Raw genomic sequence first — 25,452 nt, 5'->3', positions numbered from 1 at the left:
ATCCTTGCAGTCCCTTCTCATTAACTTCAGGGAACAGGACAGAGTCAATTGCCATTCTGCAAGGATCTGTGTGGACAGTGAGGTCAGCGTCTGCAGGAGCTGGGTTACCACGCCTTGGCATAGGGTTGTGTCTTTTGAGCTTGTGTTGTGGTTTGCATGTTGGGTAGAGCTCTGGCTCCTGTAAAGTGAAGCTCCAGCTGACTTCAGAAGAGCCTGGATTCCAGTTCTGGCACTCAGAAAATCATACCAGTACCATGAAAACTTCTTTTTAAGTGGATTTGAATTTTAGAATAAATAACATATTGAAAAGATTCTAGCAAATATACATTTGGTCGTGAACTGTTTCAGCTCTGTGACAGAAACATTATTTCTTTTCTTCTATTGATATTCAGGTTCCAAAATGAACAAGTGGCCTTAATTTGCAAAACTGGGAAAGATACTTGGGATCGGTATGCTCTCCATAGCTGCACATGGCATGATAGGCTGCTTAGACACAGACCTCTGTTCTTCCCTTGTGTGCTTTCGTTATAACGTATTTACACTTTCTGCCAGGGCCACTGCCAGGATTTACAGGGCCTGGTACCAAGTGTGGAAGATTTCTCTTTAGCAGCTTAGAAATGTGTGATATTGCTTAAGCCATGTACTTTATACCATGACCCAGACAGCCTCTTACTGTTGCCTCAGTTCCACTATTTTCCAAGTCTCCACCATTTCCGAACAACTCCTGGCAGACATGTTGCAAAATACATCAAGAGATCTTGGTCTCCCCTTCCTAAGATGTGAGATGAGCCCTGGCAGTGGCCCTGGGATTTTCTTTCTAACATGGCTGTGCTAACCTGGACAGAAGACCAGAGCAAAACTGTTGAGAATGCTTTTTAGTTTACTGTTTGTACACTGAGTTACATTATATTTCAGGAAGTTAAAACCTCTGAGGAGACAGCTATCCATCATTAGTGTTGTTAGCCATGAACCAAGCAGGCTAACATTGCAAAAATAATCTTCCTGGTTTGGTTTTTGTTTGGTTTAGGGGATTGGTCTTTTTTGAGTTTTAGCAATACCCGCACCATTTATTAATTGATTGATTCATGTATGGGGTGTTTTTGGTGACTGTCTGAGCAACAGAATCCATTAATTCAACCCAGAAGTAGCCAAAGCATTTCTCAAAACAGACAGGAAAATTTGTAAGTTGATGTGGTAGTGCCAGCCTGCCACCACCCTGAGTAAAATGGTACCTGAACAATGATACCTAGGCAGCAAGCCTAAATAGGACCTAAATATTGAGTGTCAAATTCTTGTGGTAAAGCAACATTTGTAAACACTATTGCTCAGAGATCCCAAAAAAACATTTTAAATTCTTTGGGGATGTGTTTTTTAAAATTATTTGCTTATTTTTGAAATGAATTTGTTAGGACCTGACTGAAGAATGAGTGACATCATCAATTTAGTAGACAAAGCTTCAGGTCCACGGTGAAATCTCGTCAGTGCTACAAGGAAGCTGTCAGACAATGTTCAAAAGTCACTTTAAAGAATAATTTTAATGTAATTAATTATCTTAATGTTTTATCTGGCTACTAAAAACAAAGGATTGTTGTTTTTTCCTTCTGCAGAGGCATCAGTCTGGCCTGTGATGCCACACATGCATTGTTCATCTTGACTTTAAACACAAATTCTTCTCTTTCATTACAGGGTAGTGAAATAATTCAACTGACTGTAATTCAATAGTAATACTCTTTGGACAGCTGCAAGTTAGTAAGGAGGAGTATACATGAATACACACACACATATATATATATATGTGTGTGTATGTGTTTACACACATGTGTACTTCTGCTTCCTAGAGATATATATATGTGCACATACTTACGAACCTACCTGTATAGCCAAAAAGATCCTTTCAATATTTCTACAAATCAATCATCTTTTGATTCACTTGGTATGTGATGCCATTGTAACAATTTTTACCAAAAAAGGGATATAACATCATAAAATAATAAAAAGTACAATCTTTCACTGAAAGACCTGGTATACATTTAAATATTAGCCATCAAATAAAGTGCATGCAAAATTATTTAGTTCTAAAAATACAAATGGAGAGTTCCACATCGCTTTCTTACACCATAGTCTTAATAAAGCTTCTGTGAACCTGGACAGATTTTAATCTTCTAATAGATCATAATTTATTTCTGCCCCCATCTTATCTCTTTCTGGAAATGAAGAAGACGTGGGGTGAGCAAAGAAGCTGTCCTTTCAACATGTGTTCTTAGTGAAAAAAATATATTAAATTCTCAGTTTCTATTTTATTATTTTATCAGTTTCTAGCTTTTGAAAGCATTCTTCTGCAGCTATTTGCTAAGCATCTGTGATGGTAATCTGTATTTCTTTAGCTGCGGGTATCTTTAGTTATCAGCTTTTTAATGTGTCTGGCTAATACTCCTTTCTAATGAATGTTAATGATGAGATCATAAATGTAATAATTATAATTTACAGCCTTAAAAAAAAGCCACCACCAAGTCTGCCACAAAGGGATTATGCTTCAGGTAAGGCTGTATTAATGTAAATTTAAACTGCATGTCTGTGTTAATTTGCTATCTATATGCCTAACAGTATTTCAGCCATATAGTGCCTCATAATTTGTTTTTAATGAGAGAACAACATACCATTATCAAAAACTCTGAAGGTAGTTCACACCTCTGAAATGAAAGGCAAGAAAGAAGTTATTAATTATGCCAGCATAAAGAGTAGCAAGTAACCACTCTTTCAAAATCAGTCTTAATCAGAGTTCTGTATCTAGGCTGCTGTAAAAATGGAGGAGAATTTGCATGCAGCCCCTCCTTACAGAAACTGTGAAAGTAAGAACAGAAGAAGTTGAACAAATGCATCATTACAGATTTAAAATCTTCATGCTATTAATGTAATGATGGCACCATGAATTATCTTAAAGGTAGAATCATCATGAACTATCTTAAAGGTAGACCTTTACTTGCTTCTCATACAGCACTGCCCACAAACTAGTTCATGGCTGTTTTTACAAGTTAACAGCCATCTTGTTAAGATAAGAATAGAAGAAAGCAGGACAGAGTTTGGAACTTATCAGGTAACTGTTCCCTGTTTAATATAAACACTTAACCAACTTTAACCAGGGCCCAGAGGTCAGCAAGAGTTCCATTATCTAGAAATTGGCACCCCTACTTAAAAATGAGATGCATTAACAGGACATTGTGGGTGAAGTGCATGCTCTGCTGTTCAGACCATGCACAGTTTGTCATTTTCTAATGCTTTTCCAATTGTTCTGAAATAATTTGTCAAAAATAAGCAAAAAGGCATTTAATTTACTATTCTGTCCAAACAGCTGTGTTGCTCAGAACTGTTTGGAAATTTTGCTTGCTCTTTTTTAACCGAATATGATAACTATAGATTGAAAAACCAACCTAAGACAAACATTTATATTCACTGTTCTATCTCCTTAAATAACTCTAATGTTTGGTTTAGAACACGCAGACAATGAAGAGGAACAATGGTCAGATGATTTTGTAAGTACATATTTTGGGCTAGTAGGAGGTTACTGTGGCAACAAGTTAGCTCAAGAAATAATAATAACAGTTTCTTTTAAAATTATCTACTTGTGGTTGAACTAAATACTATTGAAATGTTGTTATTTTTTACCTCAGTTTAATTCACAAGTAGCCACTGATTTTTAGCTACCTCAATTATTTACATTCAACATAGAAGTACTTTCAGAAGCACAGTCAAGGATTGCCATGAACACTAAGTTTTTGGATAAGGAAGCACATGGCATCAATTTGAGGGACTTTCTAAACTGAACAATAATTTCAGAAATCAGAAGAAGGTTTTATTTGGGGCAGGAAGGATGGGAGGGGTGAGGAGAGGAAAGCCACTTCTTACTAAAAATGAAAACTTCTGCTAAGATTTTAGAAAACATTAGAATGAAGCAATTCACGGCTGTCAGCCGTGTGAAGTAATGGTGCAGCTGTCAGCCTGAAGTGATCAGTCTCCTTCTGGAGTCACATCTTGAGTACCCCTTTAACTGAGAAGGGAGTGGAAGTGACAACACACACTGAGATCCATCTGGCTGGATCTAGAAAGGAACTTTCATTCCTTCCTGTCATGGGAAAGGAAACAAGCTATGGTCCATAATTTGAAGACTGAGCTCTTGAGGTGAAAGGACTCCTTGGAGATAGCAAAAAGACAGGGAGCTCCTGTGAGGAGCAGAAGGGGAGGAGGCAGGAGCGCCTCTTTGCAAGAGGAAGCACAAAACGGGAGTGTGATGTGTCTCTTCAAGGGTACATTGTTGTAATTTTGTGTTCTAGAATGCTATGAGATGAGAAATGGGGAGTTGTGTCTTTCTAGGACAGTGATTATGAAAATCCAGATGACCATTCTGACTCTGAGATGTATGTGGTCCCCAGTGAAGAGAATCCTGATGACAGCTATGAGCCACCTCCAAGTGAGAAGGAGAAAAAGAAGATTCCCTCTGCATTCCCTATTTCTAGGGGTGAATATGCAGGTAGTTATGGAATAGTTAAGTATGTCACCTTGATAATTGCTTTTTGATCAGTACCAGAAGAGAAGAGGCCCCAAATGCACTAATCTGTCCTTTTCTCAAGAGTTTGCTTTTAATTCTCATACTCAGATCTTAAGCATTCAGGGGTATGATATTTTTTTTTTAATTACAGCATGAAACAGGTTAGTATTGCCAGTAGTGATGTTTATAATTTTAATATAATGTGTCCTAGAGACTGTGCTAGACATCTCCTAATGACAAAATTCAAGCAGAGGTCTAGGAGATAGTATTAGCTTGGGGCTCCAAATTAATCCACATAAATTGATGCAGCAATTACTCTTAAGATGAAGCACATAAGACTAGACAGGTCCCTTCTTAAACTTCTCTGTTTCTCCAATCATTATTCCCAAAGCATTAAAAGAAGTAGCCCAAATATTCACTCCTTCAAAATTGGTACTAAGGATGATAAATATCCTAAAAAACAGGACAGGATCAAGATTTTATTTTCATCAGTCCAGTATAAAGGGATTTTTTTCTTTCTGATTTGATTCTTTTCAACCATGGATAGGTTGCATTGAAGTGAATGAAAGTTAGCTTCAGTTAATGAAGATTTGAGTCATGGAGAAAAGAAACATTGACATGATGCCTGCTTTCATTTTTGTATGACACCAGACTGTTACTGGTTGTAGACTATTCATCAAAGTGTTAAAATACCACATATGTACTCACAGAAGTTTATCAGCCCTTCACCTGTGTGTTCTTTGTAAAGGGAAGGACTTGACACCCCAGAGAACCTGGCATAATTCATGTTGCAGTCCCACCCACTGTCATTTTTCCCATGCCTCATATGCACTACACCACCAGCCAGCACCTTTTCCCCAGGGAGTTGAACAGTTGTTCTCACAGAAGCCAGTGCCTGGGCACCTGCTGCACCAGATACAGGCGGCCAGGCTGCTACCCCGGGCAAGGGAACAGGACCTGTTTACACACAAATCTCAACATCAGGTCCAGCTGTGCCCAGGTCTGCCATTTGACTTGTGCTGCAGCCACAGCAAAGACTTTGCACAAGCAGTAGAAGAAAGTGCAGAGACTAATGTGTAATTTTTACTAAAATTGTTGTTTTCTGCCAAATGAAAAGACAATCGCCCCAGTCACCAGAAGCTTCCTCCCATCAACAAACCTCTCCCAACTACACCCAGTCCAGCCATGTCCAGACCAAAGAAACCATGTGTGCCATCCATGCCATTGCCATCTCCTGCTGCAAAACCAAAAGTGCCACCTAAGCCTAAGGATTGCAGTGATGATGAGGTAAAGTTTACAGATGTATTTGTTATAACAGTGTAAATGTCATAGCAATGCCACAGGCTGGTCTCTTCTTACCCTTTGTAGTACAAATCATTTTGTACATCACTAACAGTGACCTGCAAGTACCACACTGACTCCTAGGGGATATCTGCCTGCATTGAGCATCAAGGAGGCTCTTTAGACCATGGAATAACTCCTGATCATCCATAACAAGCTGCAGGCAGTGGGGAAAGAGTAACCTCAAAGGCTCCAGGACAAGAGGGAAGGGAGGGCTTCCACACACCAGTGGAATAATTCAATAAAGGGATTTCAGTCTTTGGGATTCCCTTCCACACAGGATGATAAATGTCTGAAATAGGGGTCACTGTGAAATGGCAACTATTGTAAACTGCTGCCAGGGCTTCAATCCAAACAGTTTGATGGCATGATGGACGTTTAACTGAGAGATTTTTGTCCTGCATTTCTCATAGGATAACTACATTGTGCCAGTGGACAATGATGATGATAACTATATTCAACCCACAGAAGACAGCATGTCACTACCTACAAGATGTGAGTTTAGTCATTTAAGCTTATAATTATTGCTTTGTTAGGAATAATAGTAAAAAAAAATGGGTCAAATTAATGGGTCTGTTTCTAGGGTTCAAAGAGTGGAGACGCAGCTATTAAAGAGATCACAGCCTGCAAAAAGGCACTTGGCTCCTTTGGCTTATGACAAGGCCAAGGAAAATGATTTTTTAACTATCGAAAGATATGTTTAATTTCTGCCTCTCTCAGCTATTTCCAAGTCCAGCCCTTGTACAACCAGGAGGCTTCTCATGACATATGACCTGCCTTCTCAAGCAAGGAAGCAGTAGCATTAAAATTCTCTGTTTGCTGAAGTGCTTCAGGAGAAAAACAAGCATTTTTAGATATTTAGTAGATAAAGATAAGCTTTGCTTTTTTTTTTTTTAATCTCACTTTATATATAAGTATATTTAGCTAGAGAATGAAACTACTACAGCCCAAAGGTGAAAAGTAAACAGAGAAGAGACTGTAGTTCTGCTCTCTGACATTACTGACAGTATCAAACCTCTTCAGAAAGGCTGGAATAATGAATAATCCTTCTCTTTTAAAATGAGAGCTGCTTTCTGACTCAGTTGATTTATTCAAGGTCACACAAAAGGTTGTCATTTGGACCTACTTAATATTCATTCTTATTGTATAAATGTTACATTGTTAGTATATATGTGTCTATATACACACGTGCACAAATATATATATATGTACATGAATAAAATATGTTTTTAGCACCTGTGAACAGATTTATGAAGACAACAAAGCCAGCCCCCCCTATTTCTCCAAAGCCTTCTCTTACATCTGATATGCAAGGTATGTGAAGCTTGTATTGCTGTTAGAATAAAATAATGTAAAACTGTGAAATATTAAATTATGCCTGATGTATTCACACCACTAACCCTATGACATACTAAAGTAAAACAAAAATATGTTCTCCTTTAGCTTTTCTGTGTTGTAGCAGTTGCTTTGTCTAGCTTGAACAGTAAATCCATTTTAAGCATGAATAAAACTAGAACAAGTTATTTGCCCCAAATTAATTTATTTTTAGTCTTCTGCTCTAGTGGAGGAACACAAATTGATCAATACAGCAAAAAGAATTATAGGACTCAGTATGTCAGTAGTCCCATTTCACCATAGGAATCAAGAGCCAATACTTCAGACTTAACCATATAGAAATTCTGTACAGGCTGATGTCTTGCATGGCCCTTTATAACAGTGCTCCCATTGAGGTTCTGTAAAGAGCAGTTTATTTGGAAAAGAAACAAAAGCAGAAGCAAATAAGAGGAATCCTATTTGCTTTTATAAATTCAGATATTCTTGTTAATCTCTCTCTTCCAACTTAGACTTGTTTTGCATCCTCAGCCTCATTAATTGCTTGGATGTAACCTTTCCAGACATGACACAGTTCTTTAAAAAGCTTTGCATATTCATTAGCAATGTGTTTAACTTTAAAGTCAAAAGCTACAAGTCATAAACTAACATTTGTTATGAATTGCTTAAGACTTCGTGAGTTATTTTCCAGACATTTTAAAATGCCCTTTTCAATCTCAGCCTTTCTGTAAATCAGTGTCGAGCAGCAACCAGCTCCTGACAGATGTTACTGCAGAATAAAACATCTCCCCCTGGTGGGAGCTGGGACACTTGAGTGCTGTAAAGTGTAGTAAAGTGATGAAACCTGACATGAAATTTACTGAAATAGGATTCTATTTGCATTGAAGAAACTGGGCATCGATGAAGATGCTGGTGTTCTTTTTTCTTTCAAGATCTATGAATTAAAATATACTTGTGGGTCAGAACTCGGGGAGGTATGTTGGCCATGCAAATGAGCCAGTTTGTATTTATGACTGACCTGATTTCTTCCTCCCTGAGTCAAGGAAAGGCTAAATGCTCCTACAGGTGTGATAACACATTTTTTCCAAACTGACCCAGCTTTGCACAACACAAGCATTCATCTTGCTTGCAGCAGGGAGGGAATGAGAAGAAAAACAAAACAATAAAAAGGTTTTGCAATGGGAGGAAACTTGATTCATACAGTGACTGTATATCAGAATTCCTTCAGACTTCACCTGAAGTTTTCCCTACAAGACAGGGGATGTTGCTTTTCCAGGGTGGCAGATTCAAATTCTGAGCAGATTCTCCAAGTTGTTTTTCTGGAGTCAGAAGTATGACTGATACAAATTCAGATCAGCTTTTATGGTAACATGCACTATGGTTTTGCTACACTAAAGAATGCTTTTTATTTCTTTCCTGTCCTGTAGAGGTCTACGAGGTTCCTGAAGAAGAGGTGAGGCCTTTCTACAGTATCACTCCCATTGCCCTCAGGCAGGGTACAGATGTGACTGTGAGAAAAGATTATCAGCCTTTCAAAAGGGAAAACTGGGAACATAACTCTTCTTGCACTTAAAGCTTTCTGACACTCCCTTTTCAGAAAAACTGGCAAACCATTTCAAAAGAGTAAATGGGAAGGGGAAAGTTTCCCAGTCCTCTGTGATAGTGATCCAATCTGTGAAGCAGCAGCCTAAGGGAATGTTTTGCAGAAAAACTGCAGCAGAGGAGCAATGACAGTTCTGACACAGTAATTTTTTTCCCATTTGCTGGTACTGACATAACATATGGCCAAAGCAGATTTACTGATGTTGAGTTCTTGCCTGTCCCATCCTAATGTAGATTACCAGACAGAGCTCTAGTAGAAATCTGTATCACAATGCAAAAATAATATCTTGATGTGGTAACATAAATAGGATCATAATATCTATTTTATGAAATTAAAAAGTGACCAAAAAACAATTCAGTGCGTTTTCTCTTACAGGAAAAACCATCACCACCACCAGTAACCAGGTAACCCATTGCTGTCAATGTTTGTGCATTATTTAAAACTGTCAGAAAATATTTTTTCTCATCTAGATACTACATGTCTGGTAATTCTTTCTCTAGAAGAAATACAGTAACAGAAGTAAGAAATACATACAGTAAATATCTCTTCAGATTATCTGCACAAATATTATCAACCATTTCTATGTTAATTTCAATAACCCAAATGTAATACATACTAAAAAGAAATACTCTTAAGGTTACTTATTAGAATTTTGAGGGGGTGTGGGAGAAGACAGAGAGGTTTTGTTTGTATTCACTGTTGTTAAATGTAATTTTCCTTTCTTAATTCATGTTTAATTACTAGGTTCACTAAGCCACTCATGTTCATGCCTGCTCAGAGTACAGAGCACTCCCACATGCACAGCATGACCAGAGAGTCACCGAAGCAGGATAATTCCAGGTAAGTTAACAGCAGCTTTGATCAATAGGAAATATTAGCAGAGAAAAAAAATTTCTTCTCTCTAATGTGTAGACTTCAAACAATAAACAGTTGTCAGGCCACTCCAATAGCTAGGGATGCTAGGACAAGGTGAGAACCAAAAGCTCTCCTTGCTTTGTGAACTTCTGTGTTGAAGGCAGTTTGCCATATAGATAGGATTTTCTTAAATAACCCTTTAGGGATCCAGTACAGGGATAAAATATCTCTGCCAGCCAGTTGAAGGTCCTATTAGCCATCTCTGCACCCTTGCAAATTAGATGTTTTTGCAGTTGTATAAAATTGCTTGTCAAGAAACTGGGCTCAGTAAATCCATTGTTTATATCCCAAGTCTGTGTCAGAAAAGGGCCAAATCATACTTGTGTGTGCAGCCTACTTCACTCCTGTGTACCCAGAGGCATAGAAAGCTGCATCATAAGCCCTGCCTCCTCTCTAGGTCATTCTTTTACAGAGTATGTTATGTGCCCCCAGAAGCAGGCATCCACAATACTCTGTGTGTGAGGATGTTTGGTGAGGTCCTGTGCAGTCACAGGAGACCCAAGGTCTAGGACAGGACCTGTTCCAGAGTAGTTCCACACCAAGGGCACAGCATCCACAAAAGCACTGTAGCTGTGCAGAGCTGAAATCAAATCCATTTACTGCAGATCTCCTTCCCTCTAGATCTTAAAAAGCCTATCTGAGCCAATTAAATAAATAAATCCTATTAATTATAACTTACTGTGTGTATTTTTCAGAAATATTTTGCCTCTCCCCAGAAGTCGTCTTCATCCAAAACCAGTGAGTAGTTAATGGGCCACTCTAAAAGAACATGTTACATTTGGTCCTGTGTTTCATATCTAAATAGATGGATTATCTATTTATTATCTGGATTAAATAATGAAAACAGATGACTGAATGTCAGATTAATGTAATATTGTGATTGTTGCTATTAATCCTTTGGGCAAAAGAGCACTGGACATCTGTATTGATCCAAGAAAAAGTTCAAATGTTTTTTGGGATATATGGGATATAAGGGATATATGTTTCAGTCCACAAAAACAATTTTTTGTACCAGTTGTACTTCAGGAACCTTACTTTAAGTAGCAGAGGATTATTCTGCCCAATCTGAAGCACTTTTCCTTGAGCCTCATTCCTCTCAGATGGTGAATGATTAATGCTTTCTGAAAATGGAAACCTTCTAAAATGTCAGACTGGGTAGTGTGAGTAACCAGTATCACTAGAAAATGCAGTCCTTGAAGGACTAATTACAAGCCTTGGGTCCTAAGGCTGTGTTTCAGCCAGTCCTCTTCTCCCTCTGCCCCCTGTGCTCTTATCCTGTCTGTCCTTTCCACTGTGCTGGGCTGTTTTAAGCAAACTATTTGGAAACTTGTCCAGCTGCAGAAAGGAGCAAAAGGAAATCTTTTTCAGCCAGATTAGCTCCATTAATTGATCTACACCATAGCTCTACTCACAGCTGTACTCTAGTTTGAGAGGGTCTTCCTGAGGAGCCAACCATACAGAGCAATGTGTCAACTGTGTCAGCATCTGTGCCAAGAGCTGCATGCTCAGACCCTGTCCCAGCCCTGTGCTCTGAATTGTACCTAGGAAATAATCAGTCTACCAATAACTGTATAGAGAAACTAGACACTTGAAACCAGGAATTTGGGGTCATATAATAGGATTAGAAGTTATGGTAACAGTGCAAATGGTATATGAGCACCTTATAGTCTTCAATCTTTAAATTTCTAGATGTACCAAGCAGTTTGTATGTACAACAGCATTTAAGTTTCCCTTCCACCTCATTACAAAGTTCTTCCCATTTAGATCTGTATCCTGTGGGATTCTGAACAAATCCTAAATGGTGCCAAATTTGGGATTTCTCTTTTAGGAAATAGTTTGATTTCTCAGCTTTTCTTACCAATACAATATAAGAAAAATCTCACATCTCAAGGGAGGATATTCAACAGAAATTCCACTATCTGATCAGCACTAAGGATACTCCTGCTTCAGAACAGACTCAAGTGCCACATTGCAGCTGAAACCTCTCTATTAATGCATTTTCAAAGCTTGCATTTGAGATGGGTATCATCCTAGCTTTGCAGAGAATAAAAAAAGAGACTATCCTTTAGCTGGAGCCACACACTGAGTGAGTTACAGCTCCAAGATGAAGCTCCCAGACAAACACTCATTGGTACCATGGGTGTATTCAGCTCCTGGGTGCTTGCAGCTCACCAGTTTGTCACAAGAGTCAGCCTAGGAAAGAGTTACCCAGTGCAGTCCCAATTCTGGGGTCTTTGCTTGTCTTGTAAGTGGCAGCCTTTACAATTTGAAACAAACACATGGTAATGAGCATGACGTTTGTCCAGTGCTCTGTTGTTCCTTTCCATCCCTGGCTACAGCACACTGGTGAAGCCCAAACAAAAACAGAAACATCTGTTAACTGCTCCCATTCAGTCTGCTGTCAGCACTAACCAGCACTGATCATGTGCACAGAACTGTAACCCTTGTTCCTCTCAAAGGCCTGAGCTGACTGGGAGAAAAAATTTGCCATGTCTCATTTCCCCAACTGCTGGGTGATGGATTACACCTCTCCAGCCAGAGAATGGAGGCATTTGTCACTAACATTAGTGAAAAGCTATTAGCTGGGTAGATAAAGACAGACAAATTAATAACTGGTGCTTCTTTGAAAAATACTTACCATATGGGAGTCTTGATTCCCTAAAAGTCAAGAAATGGGAGCCAAAATTAAGCCTCTCCCAAAGAAGCCAGGAAATTAGGTGGATTGCTTCAATTCTAGCATGGTGATAAGAGGGTCCACTCAGTTTTCTCCATTCAGTGGAAGATGTGGTTTTAGTATGTTGAAATCTGCTGCAAAATTTCTGTCTTCCAGGTCAGAAATTAAACATGAACCAAAAGGTGTCACTGCAAAACTAAGGCCAAATTTTCTCAATACTTACTACAAGCAATCTCAAGATGATTAGAAAGTTCAAAGTTTGATGGTTGCTTAAAATTTTTCAAATAACATCGTGAAAGTATTCTGGATACTATATGCCTTCTGTACAAATATTTCTTTAAAAATTACTGCAGATACCAAAACCATATTGATTATTCATGCAGTTCTCATTTAATAATCAAAGAATCATTCAGGCTGAGAAAGACCTCTAAGATCAAGTTCCAGCTGTTAATCCAGCACCACCATGTTCACCAGTGAACCATGTCCCTAAGTACCACATCCACGTGGCTTTTGAACACCTCCAAGGATCGTGATTCCGCCACTTCCCTGGGCAGCCCATTCCATGCCTGACCACCCTTTCAGTGAAAACATTTTTTCTAATATCTAATCTAAACCTCTCCTGGTGCAGCATTAGGCCATTTCCTCTTGTCCTGTCACTTGTAACCTGTGAGAAAAGCCTGATACCCTCCTTTCAGGTACTTGTAGAGAGCAGTAAGGCCCCCCTGAGCCTCTTTTCTCCAGGCTAAACATGCCCAGCTCCCCCTTCCACTCCACATAACACTTGTGCTTCAGTCCTTTCACCAGCCTTGTTGCCCTTCTCTGCTCCATTACTTCTGTGTCCTTCTGGTAGTGAAGGAATTAAAACTGAACACAGTAATTCCTTTTTTAATTCCTTCATATCAAATCTAACCTCTTTTTCCATTACAGGACCATGAAGCTAACAACAATGATGAAAGTAAGTATTCAGATGAAAACACAGCAATATGAGAGGGACTGATATGCCACCAGTTAGCAGAATACAGTGTGCAATGTAGTGTGTCAGTGTAAATCTTATCTGTACAGTCAGCAATAAGCAAGAAGTGTTACTGAACTGTTCTCTTGTATTATCATACTGAAAACATGTTAAGAAAAAATTAAAGCAGTGGATATTTTTTACCTTTATTACATTAACACTAAAATGGCAAATGAGGAAAATCCACTGTTCAGATACCGCTCACATTGCATACTAAATATATTGCTTGCATCTCTAGGTCAGAGGTTCAATAACACACAAGAATCCAGATTTCCCACTGGAGCAGCTCCATCTCCATTACCAAGGGGCCTGTGAGTACAAAACTATAAAAGTACTTCTTTGATGGGGATGGGTTTAATAGGTGTATTAGGAGCTAACTCCTATCCTTGCCTATAACAATTAGAATTCAGGAATAACATTTATTCCTGTTTGTGAAAGATATCCTGACTAGGTAAAGGCAAGTTGTTATTTTGCTATTTCTGGAGGAACACTGTTTGTATGCCAAGTGGCCTTGCCCTTCACTGCCTGCCACTGATGGCAGATGCTGGCTGCCTTGGCTGATTTAGTCCCATGTTAAGTATTGGACAGAGTTGTAGCTTCCTTGTGCAAGTACCTTTAGTGAGTCCCCACATTGCATCTGATAATAGCCTTATTCCTTTTTTATTCTTGTTTCTAACTGCTACAAGTATCCAGTGAATCCCATCTTAGACAGAAATACCCTGAGAGCCAATGAAACTGATGCTTAGTTGCTATATGAATCCATGTATCTGCTAAGTAACCATATTCTTTATTTTTCTTTTTCCTCCATACTTCAGCAAGAAAACTTCTAATGCAGTAATTTCACCAGTAAGTTGACTTGTAATTGCATAATCACCCAAAACTTCTATTATATTTTTAATTTATTGTAAAACTTAATTTTACATGGGTTTGGTTACAAGATAAATGTAAAAAATGCTAGGGGAAAGAGTTATAAAGACAGGAAATATTTGGGTGCTATTACACGAATGAAGATCAGTGATCTTTCTGCTCAAGCAGAAAAATATTTTGATCAAAGCAAAGTTTGAATTCAATGCCCTGAGATGTAACAATAAACACAGTGCATGAGCTGAATAAATGAGAAATAGATAGGAATACAGACAATTCAGAAGTATTCCCAGAATGTACAGGGCTGCTTATGGGGAACATGAGTTCATTGAAAGTGATAGCTCAAGGAAATATGCAGGATTTTACCAGAATTTGTTTGAGGTTTTTCAGTAATTCAAAAAATATCCCAAAACTTCTTGTGGCAGAAAGTAAGAGGACTGGTTGAAATTTTCAAAGAAATTAATTCAAAAAATGTTTCAAAACTGGCAGTTTATTATCATTGTTTCAAAGTGAAAGCAAAAAAAAATAAAAGTGGAAGATTGGTTCCAGTTTTACTGTGAGCTAAACCAACAGTTTAACTTCCAGTAAACAGAAGAAAATACGTTCAGATATTTGTGTGCATAGTTCAATACGGATGAAAATCCAATTTTCATTTTCAAGTATTTGGGATAGACTTCTGATTTTAGGTCCTGAGATAAGAATGAACCATCTAGATTTTAGTTTTTCTCCATCTATTTATACCCACAAGCTGGGATTCTTTCCAAATCTCCTTTGCAAAATCGCAAACTTCAAGGTCATGCAACTAGAGACTCTTCACAGAATGGCTATGTCCCTGCCTCCTAATTCTTCCAGGATGTTGTCAATTCTAAACTGTTTCACAAAAAGTATAAATTATAAACATTTGCTACACAAGTGCCAGTTAATACTTGGTTGTCCTTCTCTTTTATTGCAGAAACCATGTTTACCTTCCAGAGAGACCTTAACTGCAAATGAAGGTAAATTATACCCACTAATGTGAAAAGTTGACATTTTTCCAATTTTTTTTTTTACTAAAACATGAAACAAACAGCACGACATTCAAGTTACTGTAGGTTTTTGAGGGGTGTTTGGTTTTAGTTTCAAACTGGATCTGGGCAGCCTCAGTTGCAGTGAGTATCATTGTTCTCTGAAAGCAGTCCCAGTAAAGCTGCTGAGGTTCCTGGCAGGGTGATGTAGCACAGTGATGGAGCAGCAGTGTGCCCATGGAGCCCTGGAAGTGGAGAAGGGGGAAGGGAGGGACAGGCTCTGAACTCAGCCAGAACCATCCCTCCCAGAGCCGACTCCTGGCAAGAGGCAGTCCCTGGCACAGGCAGGGACTCCATCCTGGCTCTGGCTGTGCCTGGGCGAGGTGGCTCCAGCAGGAGCTGCTGCCTTGCTCTGGACTGGCTGCCCTCCTCCCCCTGTGTCACAGAGTCCCACCCAGCCCCGCAGGCATCCGCAGCACAGGTATTTGCCTAGCATTAGTTAACAGCAGCGCAATGGCAGGCTGCCATGTCAGAAAAAAACCCAAATTTATAGTAAAAGAAACCTTCCCTCATCTACTGGGACTCCCTTACCTGGGATAATATATTTCTGAAGAAATCGTGACTCTACCGTTTGTTTTCCCAAACTCCAGAAAAACCTATGGTACCAGAACGACGGCGCAATTCCAGCCAGGAACTTCCACTTCCCCCCCTTCCAAGTGGTGCCCAAAAGTAAGGTCCCTTTCCATCCTCTTGGGAATATTACTGTGCACCAGCTGTGAGAAGCTCAAAGGGGGCACTCTTTTCACTGGAGCCTCCTTGTTGCTTTTTCAGAGCTGAGATTCCTGAAGCCTCACAGTGGCAAAAAAATAAAACATGGCAATGCATACAAATACTTTAACCGTCACCAAAAAGCATGAGGGGATATAATCTGTAATAAGGTGATGGAGATTTAAAACACATGTTTAAATTCCTACTAGTGGGATATCATTTTTTAAAAATACCTGTATCAGACCCATGTTTCTCAATGAACACATGGGTGAGATGGAACACATTCTACCACTGCATATTTTCAGTTTTCATATTATCAGGACTGGGTCCATCCCCTCAGACCTTTCTGTAATCTCTCAACATTTATTTCAGGCCTCTGCTCCAAAAGCCCTCAATTCTGCCAAGTAAGTATAATTCAGTTTTTGAATTAAAATGTGACTAACTTGTAATTTCAAATTAATCTCTGAGTTAAAATTATTTCAAAATACCTTGCATGTTAATTAGTTTGGAATTAATGTATCTGTAATGCATACAAAGAGAGGGTCAAGTATCCAAGATCTTAGATCTTAGCTCAGCTAGTAAAATTAAGGGAGTATCTCAGGATTATTGATGGAAAATGGGTGCTTCATTTATATTTATGAATACTGGAAATCCTAGCAAAGGCAATTTGGGTCATTTCCCATCATAATAAAGATTCCATCAATCTTCCTTGTCACAGAAGAATCTTAAATATGACATTTCTGGGCTGCTCCAGGCTTCTGTTGCCTACAAGACAGACAGATTATTATTACATTCAATTTATTCTTTTTCTACAGAAGGAAAAAAGAAGGTACTTTTATAATAGCAATTGTTGAAGCTCTTTTCTAAGTAGTGCTTTCCAAGATGGACTTTGTTTCAGTTCACAGCTAAAAACAAATTAGGTAATATGTATATAAACCCTCTTTGTGCAGAAGTGTAAATTAGATTAACATTTTTCTAGTTGCTTGTTAGCAGACACTTGTCTGACCTCCCTGTAAGCCCTTTACTGTACTTATTCAGTCTGAACATATCTTTCATATTGTAAACAGATGGTGAGAATGGCACATATAAATCTACATTTGGTGTAGCTTAAACTGACATGCTGTTATTAGTGTATCTCTTTCCTGGAAACATTTGCTTGATGCATGTTGCAATTATATCTCCTGTGCTGAGAAGTTCACATTAATACATGGTTCACATTAATGCTCTTGACTGATGCACTCAAGTTTGTCTGCTCCTATCACACAACTGATGTGCTTCAACTGGAAGCATAAAGTCTTACTACTCCTGGAACTGTAACTATTCTTCAAGACCATCTAGTGGTAAATGATGCTGTGATTAGTAAACTTTCTTTAGCATAATCTTATTCAGTGCCAGGTCCAATAACAACTTTATAATACATACCACTGGTCCCATAATCACTGATGTCCCTTGAGCATAACCTTCCATCTCTTCTTTGTATACAAGCCTAGAGCTAACTTCTGTCTTCATCATTACAAGTACTTATTTCCCATATGGCACAGTGTCAAATGCTCCTCTGAAGTCCAGATTAAGTACACTGCCACATCCCCTCTTTGTAGAACTCTGTTATTCTATGAAAGAGCTGTAACATTTTTTCTACTTGGCTAAAATTCATATTTTCTCGTGCTAGTTGTACCTTTACTTCCAAATCTTGATGTTATTTCCTTCAAATTCTCTCCTAGGGCCTTGTGTTCTGTGGAATCAGGCAAAAAACCCTGTAGATGCTCAAGTCACTTTTTCCACTTCAGGTGTAGCAGTTATGTTTGGTATTCTTTAATTATTTGGTACCATCCTGACTTGAAAATTATGTAAAATAACTGTTACCACCCCTGAATTACATGTGCCAGTTTTTAAAATTTCATAGGTAATCTGGGCCCATCAGTTCAATTGTATGATGTTATTTAAACTCTGCTTCCAATTTGATTGTAAATTTCTATTTCTGTGCCAGAACTACTATTTGTTTAGTACCTAGATTATCTTTAAAATCAATAAAATTCTTATTGTATAAAGCCCCATCTCTCTTTACTTTTTTTAAACACAGCCAAGGCATCTTTCATTACTTATTTTAATATCCTTTTGTCAGGTCTAATTCACTAATCTGACTTCTGTCAGTTCTTGCTTCATTCATACAGTCGACTTTCAGATGTAGCTTTAACAGCCAGTCAGTCAAAATTTGACAGAAAAACCAAAATCCATAATATTGAATAGCCTTCTTCAGGTGATTATTAATTCATTGAGAGCTGGAACTGCTCTCTATAATGTCTCCTCTCCACTTGGGGATGCAGCTTCCAGACAGTTGCATCTTTACTGCAAAAGAAGTTCTAAACGTACTTCACACAATTGGCTTTGTCCTCCAGTTGCATTTTTTTAGTTCTGGTCACTGTATGGTCTTCTCTATAACATTCTATTGCTTTCTAAACCAATATCTAAATCAGAATTTTATTAGTGCAGATTTAACAATGAAGTCTGCAGAGCACCATATCCAGAAAGGGTAGCATTTGTTTTCCCTAATAAGTAAAACACACAGGAAAAAAGCTTCCCATAATAACAAAATAAGCATCACTTAACTTTCTACAATGATCTTCTCTAGTATATTGATTTGCATCCAGCTGTGTTCACAAGTACCTATAGCAGACACCTACACTGTTGGGCTAAATTATTTTTTTACCAGAAAGCAATAATCCATACTTCTTTCATCATATCATTACTATGCAACACTACTCAAACATTTCACTTCTGATTTCTTAAACTCTTATATCTGTATTTCAGCCCTAGTAACTATTTTCAACTATGCTTTGTTATTCCAATTAAGCATCATAATGTTTTATATTAATTCTGCTTCTCCATTTTGCTGCCTGGACTTCTTGCACGTGAGTACAAACAATTCAGGCAGTCTAAATTGGTGAAAAATTATCTCTGAAAAAAATTCATTTTCCTGACTTGCTCATCTGTAAGACTGCTTCTCACAGGACTGAGAATTACTTGCATCAAGTTCCTGCATTTTCTTATCTATTGCTACATTCATTCACTTTGGTGGTGGAAGAGGTTTTTTCCTGTACTCTGAATCTAGTTCTGGCTAATAACCAAATTGTTATTCAGACTGGTTTTTCCTTCACAAGCAAGGCTACCCTTTGGGCAGGCAAGTGTCCCAGCACTTACATAGGCCCCATCTATTTCCAGTAGAAAGCTTTCCTGACTGATATCAAAGGTCAAGTGTTTCCAGATCTTCCAAAGTAACAATTGTAACAATTCAATTTCTTACATCATAGCAAACATACTTTGAAAACTCATACCTGTTTGTTGTTCTTTCTCTTTTCTAGAAGTCCCAGAAGCTGCAAACCGTTCCTTGGGTGCTTCCCCTCCTAGCAGCATTTCATCTGTTTCAAGTTCTGCAGACCAGGTATAGTATTAGCTAAATTCATATTATAGAAATCTCCTTATCCTTTATTTTAAAATAGTATTTCCACCTCCTTTCAATAGAAAATTACATTCCTGGAGGGCTTCTATGCCCCCTTTTGCAATGAGGCTTTTCTGTAGCACAAATAATCTGAATGTTAGCTTTCATTAAAACATGCTCAGAACAGGTAGCATTGGAGAGGTTTAACAAACTGTAGAAAAATATGTAAACAGTATTATATTAAATCTTGGCACCCTACCAGTCACAAAAAGCTTTAGTTTCATGTCTTCCTGACTCTCCAGTTCTAACTTATAGCTGTACAAATTGTGTACAGGAAAAAAAAAAGGTGCAGTAAGCAAATACAATGATGTTGCAATGCCTCCCCTGTGTGTTTTAGTCTCTCCCAAGTCCAGCTCCTTTCTGTTTCTTTAAACAGCTCTCTTCTCATTACAATTCATGCTGTCAGTTTTATGGCCACTTCTTTTTTTTATGTGTTTTGTTGCAACATTAAGCTTTGAATGATCTAAGCAAATGCAAGGTTATTTTAATTTCACTGCTATTCCCCTTACTCTTATTTTGAATGAAGGGAAACTACAAAATGCAAAAACCCATTCTTATAAACCTAGTAGTCACAAACAAGGTAAAAATAGTTGAGTGTAAACCAAAGGCTCTATCATGCAGAGCCAGCAACAGTAAGCATTCTAAACTCTGACATGACAAAGATAATACAACAGTGAGGAACACTAAGGAGTTGAAGTTCTGGAAAAAATTTAACTATATGTAATACTAGATATTTATTATAAAAATTACTTTCAAATAAGCAATCCAGAAAACTCTACATAAACAGCTTGTAGCAATTACATTTGCAATTTTTATGTAACAGCCATGGGCAGAAACAGAACTTAATAAAAGATCCATTTAGTTTAAAAAAAATTAGCTGCTGCTAGTGTTATTTTCCCAGCAATTATATACAGTGGTATCATTTGCTGTAGCATCCTCTACAATACAGGTGCTCACAGATTAATGACAATTAATTATGTCATTAATTCCCACGACATTCACTGTTTGCTTGGTTCCCATCCAAACTTTGGCAGCAGCTCTCTGCTTCTACAATACAGGCCACAGATAGGGGTAGAAGAAAGGTCTGGGGGTCATCGATTCCTTCTTTTGTTGAACAAAGATTTGTTCACTGGACTCATTCTCTATGTGGGCAAGTACTTTCATATTTGCAATTCCTCTCAGCCTTTCTTTTTCCAATGAACAGTGTGAGTGGAGAAATAAATGGAAAAATTTTGAAGGTAAAATTATATGTTATGGCTTGAGCCAGTCTCTAAGAATTTAGTACAATGCCCCCAAAATTGAGGCTCTGCTCTCTCCTCACTGTCAGCTCCCCTCCCAGCTTCTGTGGTGCTCCTTCCTGATCCTGCAGTGGGTTGAGCCAAGTCATTAAACTGACAGAAAATCAGCTTGGCAGTCAAACACAAAAAAAGACAAAACAAAAAAGGAAAGTTTTTTGGGTTTTTTTCTGCAAGTTTAATAAAGTGAATTATCTCACCATGGGATCAGATGGATTTATTGCCACTAGTCACAAAATGAGCACAAAGGAGAAGCCAAGACATTCCCTTTCTGGCAGCAATAAGTCAGCTAGACCAGCTCAGTTATACTGTGCAACCTTTAATCTGTTTTGTACAGAGGTGACAAAGCTTGTGTGAAAATTAATTTTATCATTAAACTTGTTACTGTAAAGCTGGAGCAAAACTTATCCAGGCATCATGCTGTCCATGTGGAGACAGGCATGATTGTGTTCACAAAGAGCATTATTCCTCAACATTCCTCGACAATTTGTTCCTCTTTAAATTCTGCTGGAATAGCTTTTGTCTTTAGAACGATCCTACAGTTGAACCTGACTGCTTTCCTCAGGGTATCTGTCTTTTGTCATTTATCAGCCTTCTATCACAAATCTGTTACCACTGTTTTGATGCTCCCAGTTTTTCTTTACCCTCCCTGTACTCAACTAAAACTGTGAACTCCTGGCAAAGACTTTTTTAAACTCGTGAGTTTTCTGCATTTTAGTTCTTCATAGCTGTCACTATTTAGCAATAACTCCCCTACAGGCCATATTCTTTATTATTGTTATTATTTTACAGGTGAAACACTGTTCCTCTCTTTTTAGGATGCTGGTGTTCACAGTAAAGCATGGTATGCTGCTACCTGTGATAGGAAAATGGCAGAAGATGCATTGTACCGATCAAACAAGGTAGGTCACTTTTAAAGAATGTCTGTTTTATGGGGAAAAACCCCAGAACTTCAAATAAAAAATTTTTTAAAAGACAACCAGAAGTATTCAAAGAGCATCAGTTGCCTTCTGAGCAGGTCAGAACTACTGTGCCATGCAAGTACTGTCAAACCTGGAATTATTGGGGTGACATTTAATTAAGCCAGTTAATGCTGGCTTTCATTGCAACACAAAGTTGCGTTGCAACTGCAGTGCAACTCAAAGACCAAAGCACTGCAGAGAATGCTATTGCAGACTAGAGAGCTGAGGAAGATCTTACAGCTCATGCACACCCCCTTAAAAGAAATGCAAAGCCCAGTGGCTTTTAAGTGGTCTCCACAACTGTCCAGTGGCTCATGTGGAAACAGCTATTTGGAAAGGCTGGTGTTGCTATGCATTTTGAAATAGCAACACTGCATTTGGGTATTTGGAGAATTTGAATTCTCTCAACTATTCTTGTTACAAAATCTAGTGTCACAGGAGGGAGGAGGACCATGTAGAGTTGCATCCTCAGCATCAAGTACATTTCCACTCTTGCCTAAGTCCACAGAGGATAAAGGGGCAGAGAATGGGGGCTATCACCAGGTGAAGGCTACTGTGAGTTAGTGAGCACAGGGCTGCATAGTCAGGAGTTCAGGTGCTTGACTGTGGTGAGCTCCTTTTTTCAGCTCTGGAGAAAGGGTGTCTCCACCTCTCCCTGCTTTCTTCCCTCCCTACTGCCACTGATAGGAACTATTCCCTAACAGTCTGTGGATCCCAACAGATGGCTGCCACTGTGTATTTATTTCTTCATTTTCTCTCTGGTTGAGGGAGAGAACAGGCAGCAGCAAAGCTGATTCTAAAATGATGCCTTTGCAAGCTACTGTTAGCAGGAACACATGCTACTTCTCATCTGCTGCTCTTATTTTTCTAATGGGAGAAAAGGGTTCAATGCTAATATAAATCAAAAATGTTAAACCAAATCCAGACTAAGTTGTTGGAAAGAAATGAGCCATATACACTGACTACTTTTCTCTCTTTAGGATGGATCTTTTCTAATAAGGAAGAGTTCTGGGCAGGACTCACGGCAGCCATATACACTGGTTGTGTTTTACAACAGAAGAGTGTACAACATCCCTATACGATTCATTGAATCAACAAGGCAATATGCACTGGGCAGAGAAAAAAGTGGTGAAGAGGTGAGATGATGTGGGGGTATTTTTCCTAATAGTTTTCAATTATATACCTTTAATAAGCAAGGACTAAGATATATTGCACTATGACCACAAAGATTCCTCATGTATGAATATAAAAATATACCCTTCATAATGACCAATCTGTCAAGCTAGAGAAACCAGTGTTAAAACAGCTCCTGTACACTGTAACTAAAATCACAGACCAAATTTAAAACATACTCATAGAGCTGTTTAAATAAAGTTAAAAGGATAAGAGCTGCAGCCACTAGATAAATTTTCTGACTGTTTACAGTCCTCCACTTACCTTCTATCTAAAACTGTAGTTATGTTTCTTGGAAAATTGCAAAGGAAGAACAGCCATGCTCAAAAAACCCTCCAACACTACTAAAAATGAGAATGACATTACTGTTAGTACTGTTTTCACATAAAGAAAATATTAAACTTTAGCTCTGGAGTGAAAAGATCACTGGTTATCAACTCTGCCACGGAGATAATTACTGTGATAGCAAAGCAGAAACTTGGAACACAAATACCAATGAAAAGAGTTTATCATTGCATAGAGTAGGCTTTTCAGCAATGTGAAAGTAGGCTTGACATAGCCTAATTATCTGCCTTCCAGGCACCAGTTTTGAGATCAGAGAAAATATAATAGCCTGGAGCTCACCTGGTCTTCAACAAAGATCTCAGGATAAATCGATAGTCCAAAGTCTTTATTTGACCAAAGTCCAAAAGGAAAAGCAACAGACCCAGCAGATTCTGGATACTAATTTACATTAGTAACATGACAAACATTAAAACTGTGTAACTAGAACAGGTCTCATAGATGGCTGCCTGTACCTGTTACTCCTGGACATGGCCTTCCCTCTGAGGTGGCTGAACCACATCTGCCACAGCTGCTGAGCAGCCAGGCTGCAGCCTACTATACATTCAGGGAAAATGAAATGTCAGTTCACTATGGCCCACAGCAAACTCAGTGGTTCAGTTTGTGCAGGTGACAATCACAAATGGAAAGGAGGGGATAGCTGGTGCCTGTAATATCTTCTGTTGTCTAAATCTAATCTGTTAATGACTAAAATCAGAACTAAGGGAAGGATCAGTGCTCTCACTAAAAGGCAAAGCATCTAACTTGGTAACAAGTAGCTTAATTTGCTTCAAATAGATGAGAAGCAAAGATAAAAAGATGCAGTGATTACTGTCAATATTACAGCATTAAAAGAAGCCAGCACTAATTATTTTTTGCCTTCTTTTTCCAGCGCTTCGACAGTGTTGCTGAAATAGTAGAGAATCATCAGCGCACCTCCCTGGTTCTAATTGACAGTCAAAACAACACAAAAGACTCAACAAAACTGAAATATATTGTAAGAGTTTCTTAATCAAATTGAACTGCTGAAAAGAAGACCTCTTTAATAATTTCTTTCAATATACCAAGACGTGGACAAGTTATTAAAAGAAGAAAATGATGGGAAACACTCTTCAAGAGTAGTAAGAAACGCATTTCACAGAGCTCAACCCCACGTCACTTTTATCGGGAAAGTTTAACACAAGAAGCCAAAGCAGATGCGCTGTCATCTGTGACAACATGGGTATCCAAAGTCATGGGAAGAACAACTGCATACCACAGCCTGGGCCTCTGACTGCTGTTTGAAGATAGATTTCTTGAAGGACATTTTCATTTTAAAAATGAGAATACCCACAGTGATCTATTCTTTCAGTTTATGTTTACCACATATCACTGCTTTCAGCAATTTCTTTGTAAAGTGCACAGCCCCAGAAATTAGAGCAACTTGACCTAATGTACCACTGTGCACAAGTTGAAAACAGGACTGTACTTTGTGACTAGTGGCAATAAATCCATCTGAACATTTTAGATTTATGGACATGTGTTGTACTTTCCCTCAGCTTCACCCTATTTCACTGATATTTTTGTTTGTATTTTCAAATGTAAAAATAAAATTTAAAAATACTGTAAACTCAGTAGTGCATGGAGACTTTGCTGGACTGCATTTCTGGCACCCTTCCAGCAAGAAAGCATCAGTTCACTAGTGTTGATGTTTTAATGTATATATTTGTATGTGCTCCTTCACAATGTTATGAAAAAGCATTTCTTTTTACAACTTTATATCATATATATATATATATATATTACACACACACATAATTTGACTTAATGACTCTCAAATCTTTTGTCTTTAAATTGCCTACTGCTGATGACCCAGGCACATTGCATCATTGCTAATTACCCACTCACTTCTTGCTGACTTACTTATGGAGACACACACCAAAAAACCCCCACTTTTTTATGTGATAGCCTGTTCTATCACAGTGGTTTACTTACTATAATATTGTTAACAAAGTAAACTTCCACAAATATTCAAGTGGTAAAAATTAATTTGATGAATGTATAAATTGCATCAATGAAAAACTTTTAGGAGCAATTGTTTACTAGTTCTAGCAGTGTTTGATTTCACTGGACCTGAAGACTCATCCATCTTAAAGGTATTTTCCAAAAC

At 38.2% G+C, this 25,452-nt stretch overlaps 1 protein-coding gene across 6 annotated transcripts in view; it reads left to right on the top strand.

Annotated features, from left to right (window-relative positions):
• The window catches only part of BLNK (B cell linker), an 88,291-nt gene extending 63,482 nt beyond the window's left edge, over nt 1–24,809 (top strand). For 3 of the 6 annotated variants that reach the window (XM_071439167.1, XM_071439165.1, XM_071439168.1), the window contains 21 exons: nt 393–449; nt 2,488–2,537; nt 3,490–3,530; nt 4,369–4,525; nt 5,661–5,830; nt 6,298–6,379; nt 7,118–7,198; nt 8,644–8,669; nt 9,195–9,223; nt 9,564–9,659; nt 10,430–10,472; nt 13,336–13,363; nt 13,659–13,731; nt 14,236–14,266; nt 15,237–15,279; nt 15,939–16,017; nt 16,429–16,460; nt 19,416–19,495; nt 21,666–21,749; nt 22,790–22,945; nt 24,196–24,809. In XM_071439167.1, coding sequence (XP_071295268.1) covers nt 393–449; nt 2,488–2,537; nt 3,490–3,530; nt 4,369–4,525; nt 5,661–5,830; nt 6,298–6,379; nt 7,118–7,198; nt 8,644–8,669; nt 9,195–9,223; nt 9,564–9,659; nt 10,430–10,472; nt 13,336–13,363; nt 13,659–13,731; nt 14,236–14,266; nt 15,237–15,279; nt 15,939–16,017; nt 16,429–16,460; nt 19,416–19,495; nt 21,666–21,749; nt 22,790–22,945; nt 24,196–24,315 — 1,558 coding nt within the window. In that variant the 3' untranslated portion in view covers nt 24,316–24,809. Of the gene's footprint in view, nt 1–392; nt 450–2,487; nt 2,538–3,489; nt 3,531–4,368; nt 4,526–5,660; nt 5,831–6,297; nt 6,380–7,117; nt 7,199–8,643; nt 8,670–9,194; nt 9,224–9,563; nt 9,660–10,429; nt 10,473–13,335; nt 13,364–13,658; nt 13,732–14,235; nt 14,267–15,236; nt 15,280–15,938; nt 16,018–16,428; nt 16,461–19,415; nt 19,496–21,639; nt 21,750–22,789; nt 22,946–24,195 lie in introns of those variants that run through there. The other 3 variants (XM_071439166.1, XM_071439169.1, XM_071439170.1) reach the window with 2 other exon arrangements.
• The last annotated feature ends 643 nt before the right edge of the window (nt 24,810–25,452 follow it).

This window comes from Agelaius tricolor, unplaced genomic scaffold (assembly GCF_023055355.1).
Source record: "Agelaius tricolor isolate 1412-34295 unplaced genomic scaffold, bAgeTri1.0.p SCAF_13, whole genome shotgun sequence".
Lineage (NCBI taxonomy): Eukaryota > Metazoa > Chordata > Aves > Passeriformes > Icteridae > Agelaius > Agelaius tricolor.
This window is presented reverse-complemented; position numbering and strand designations above follow the sequence as displayed.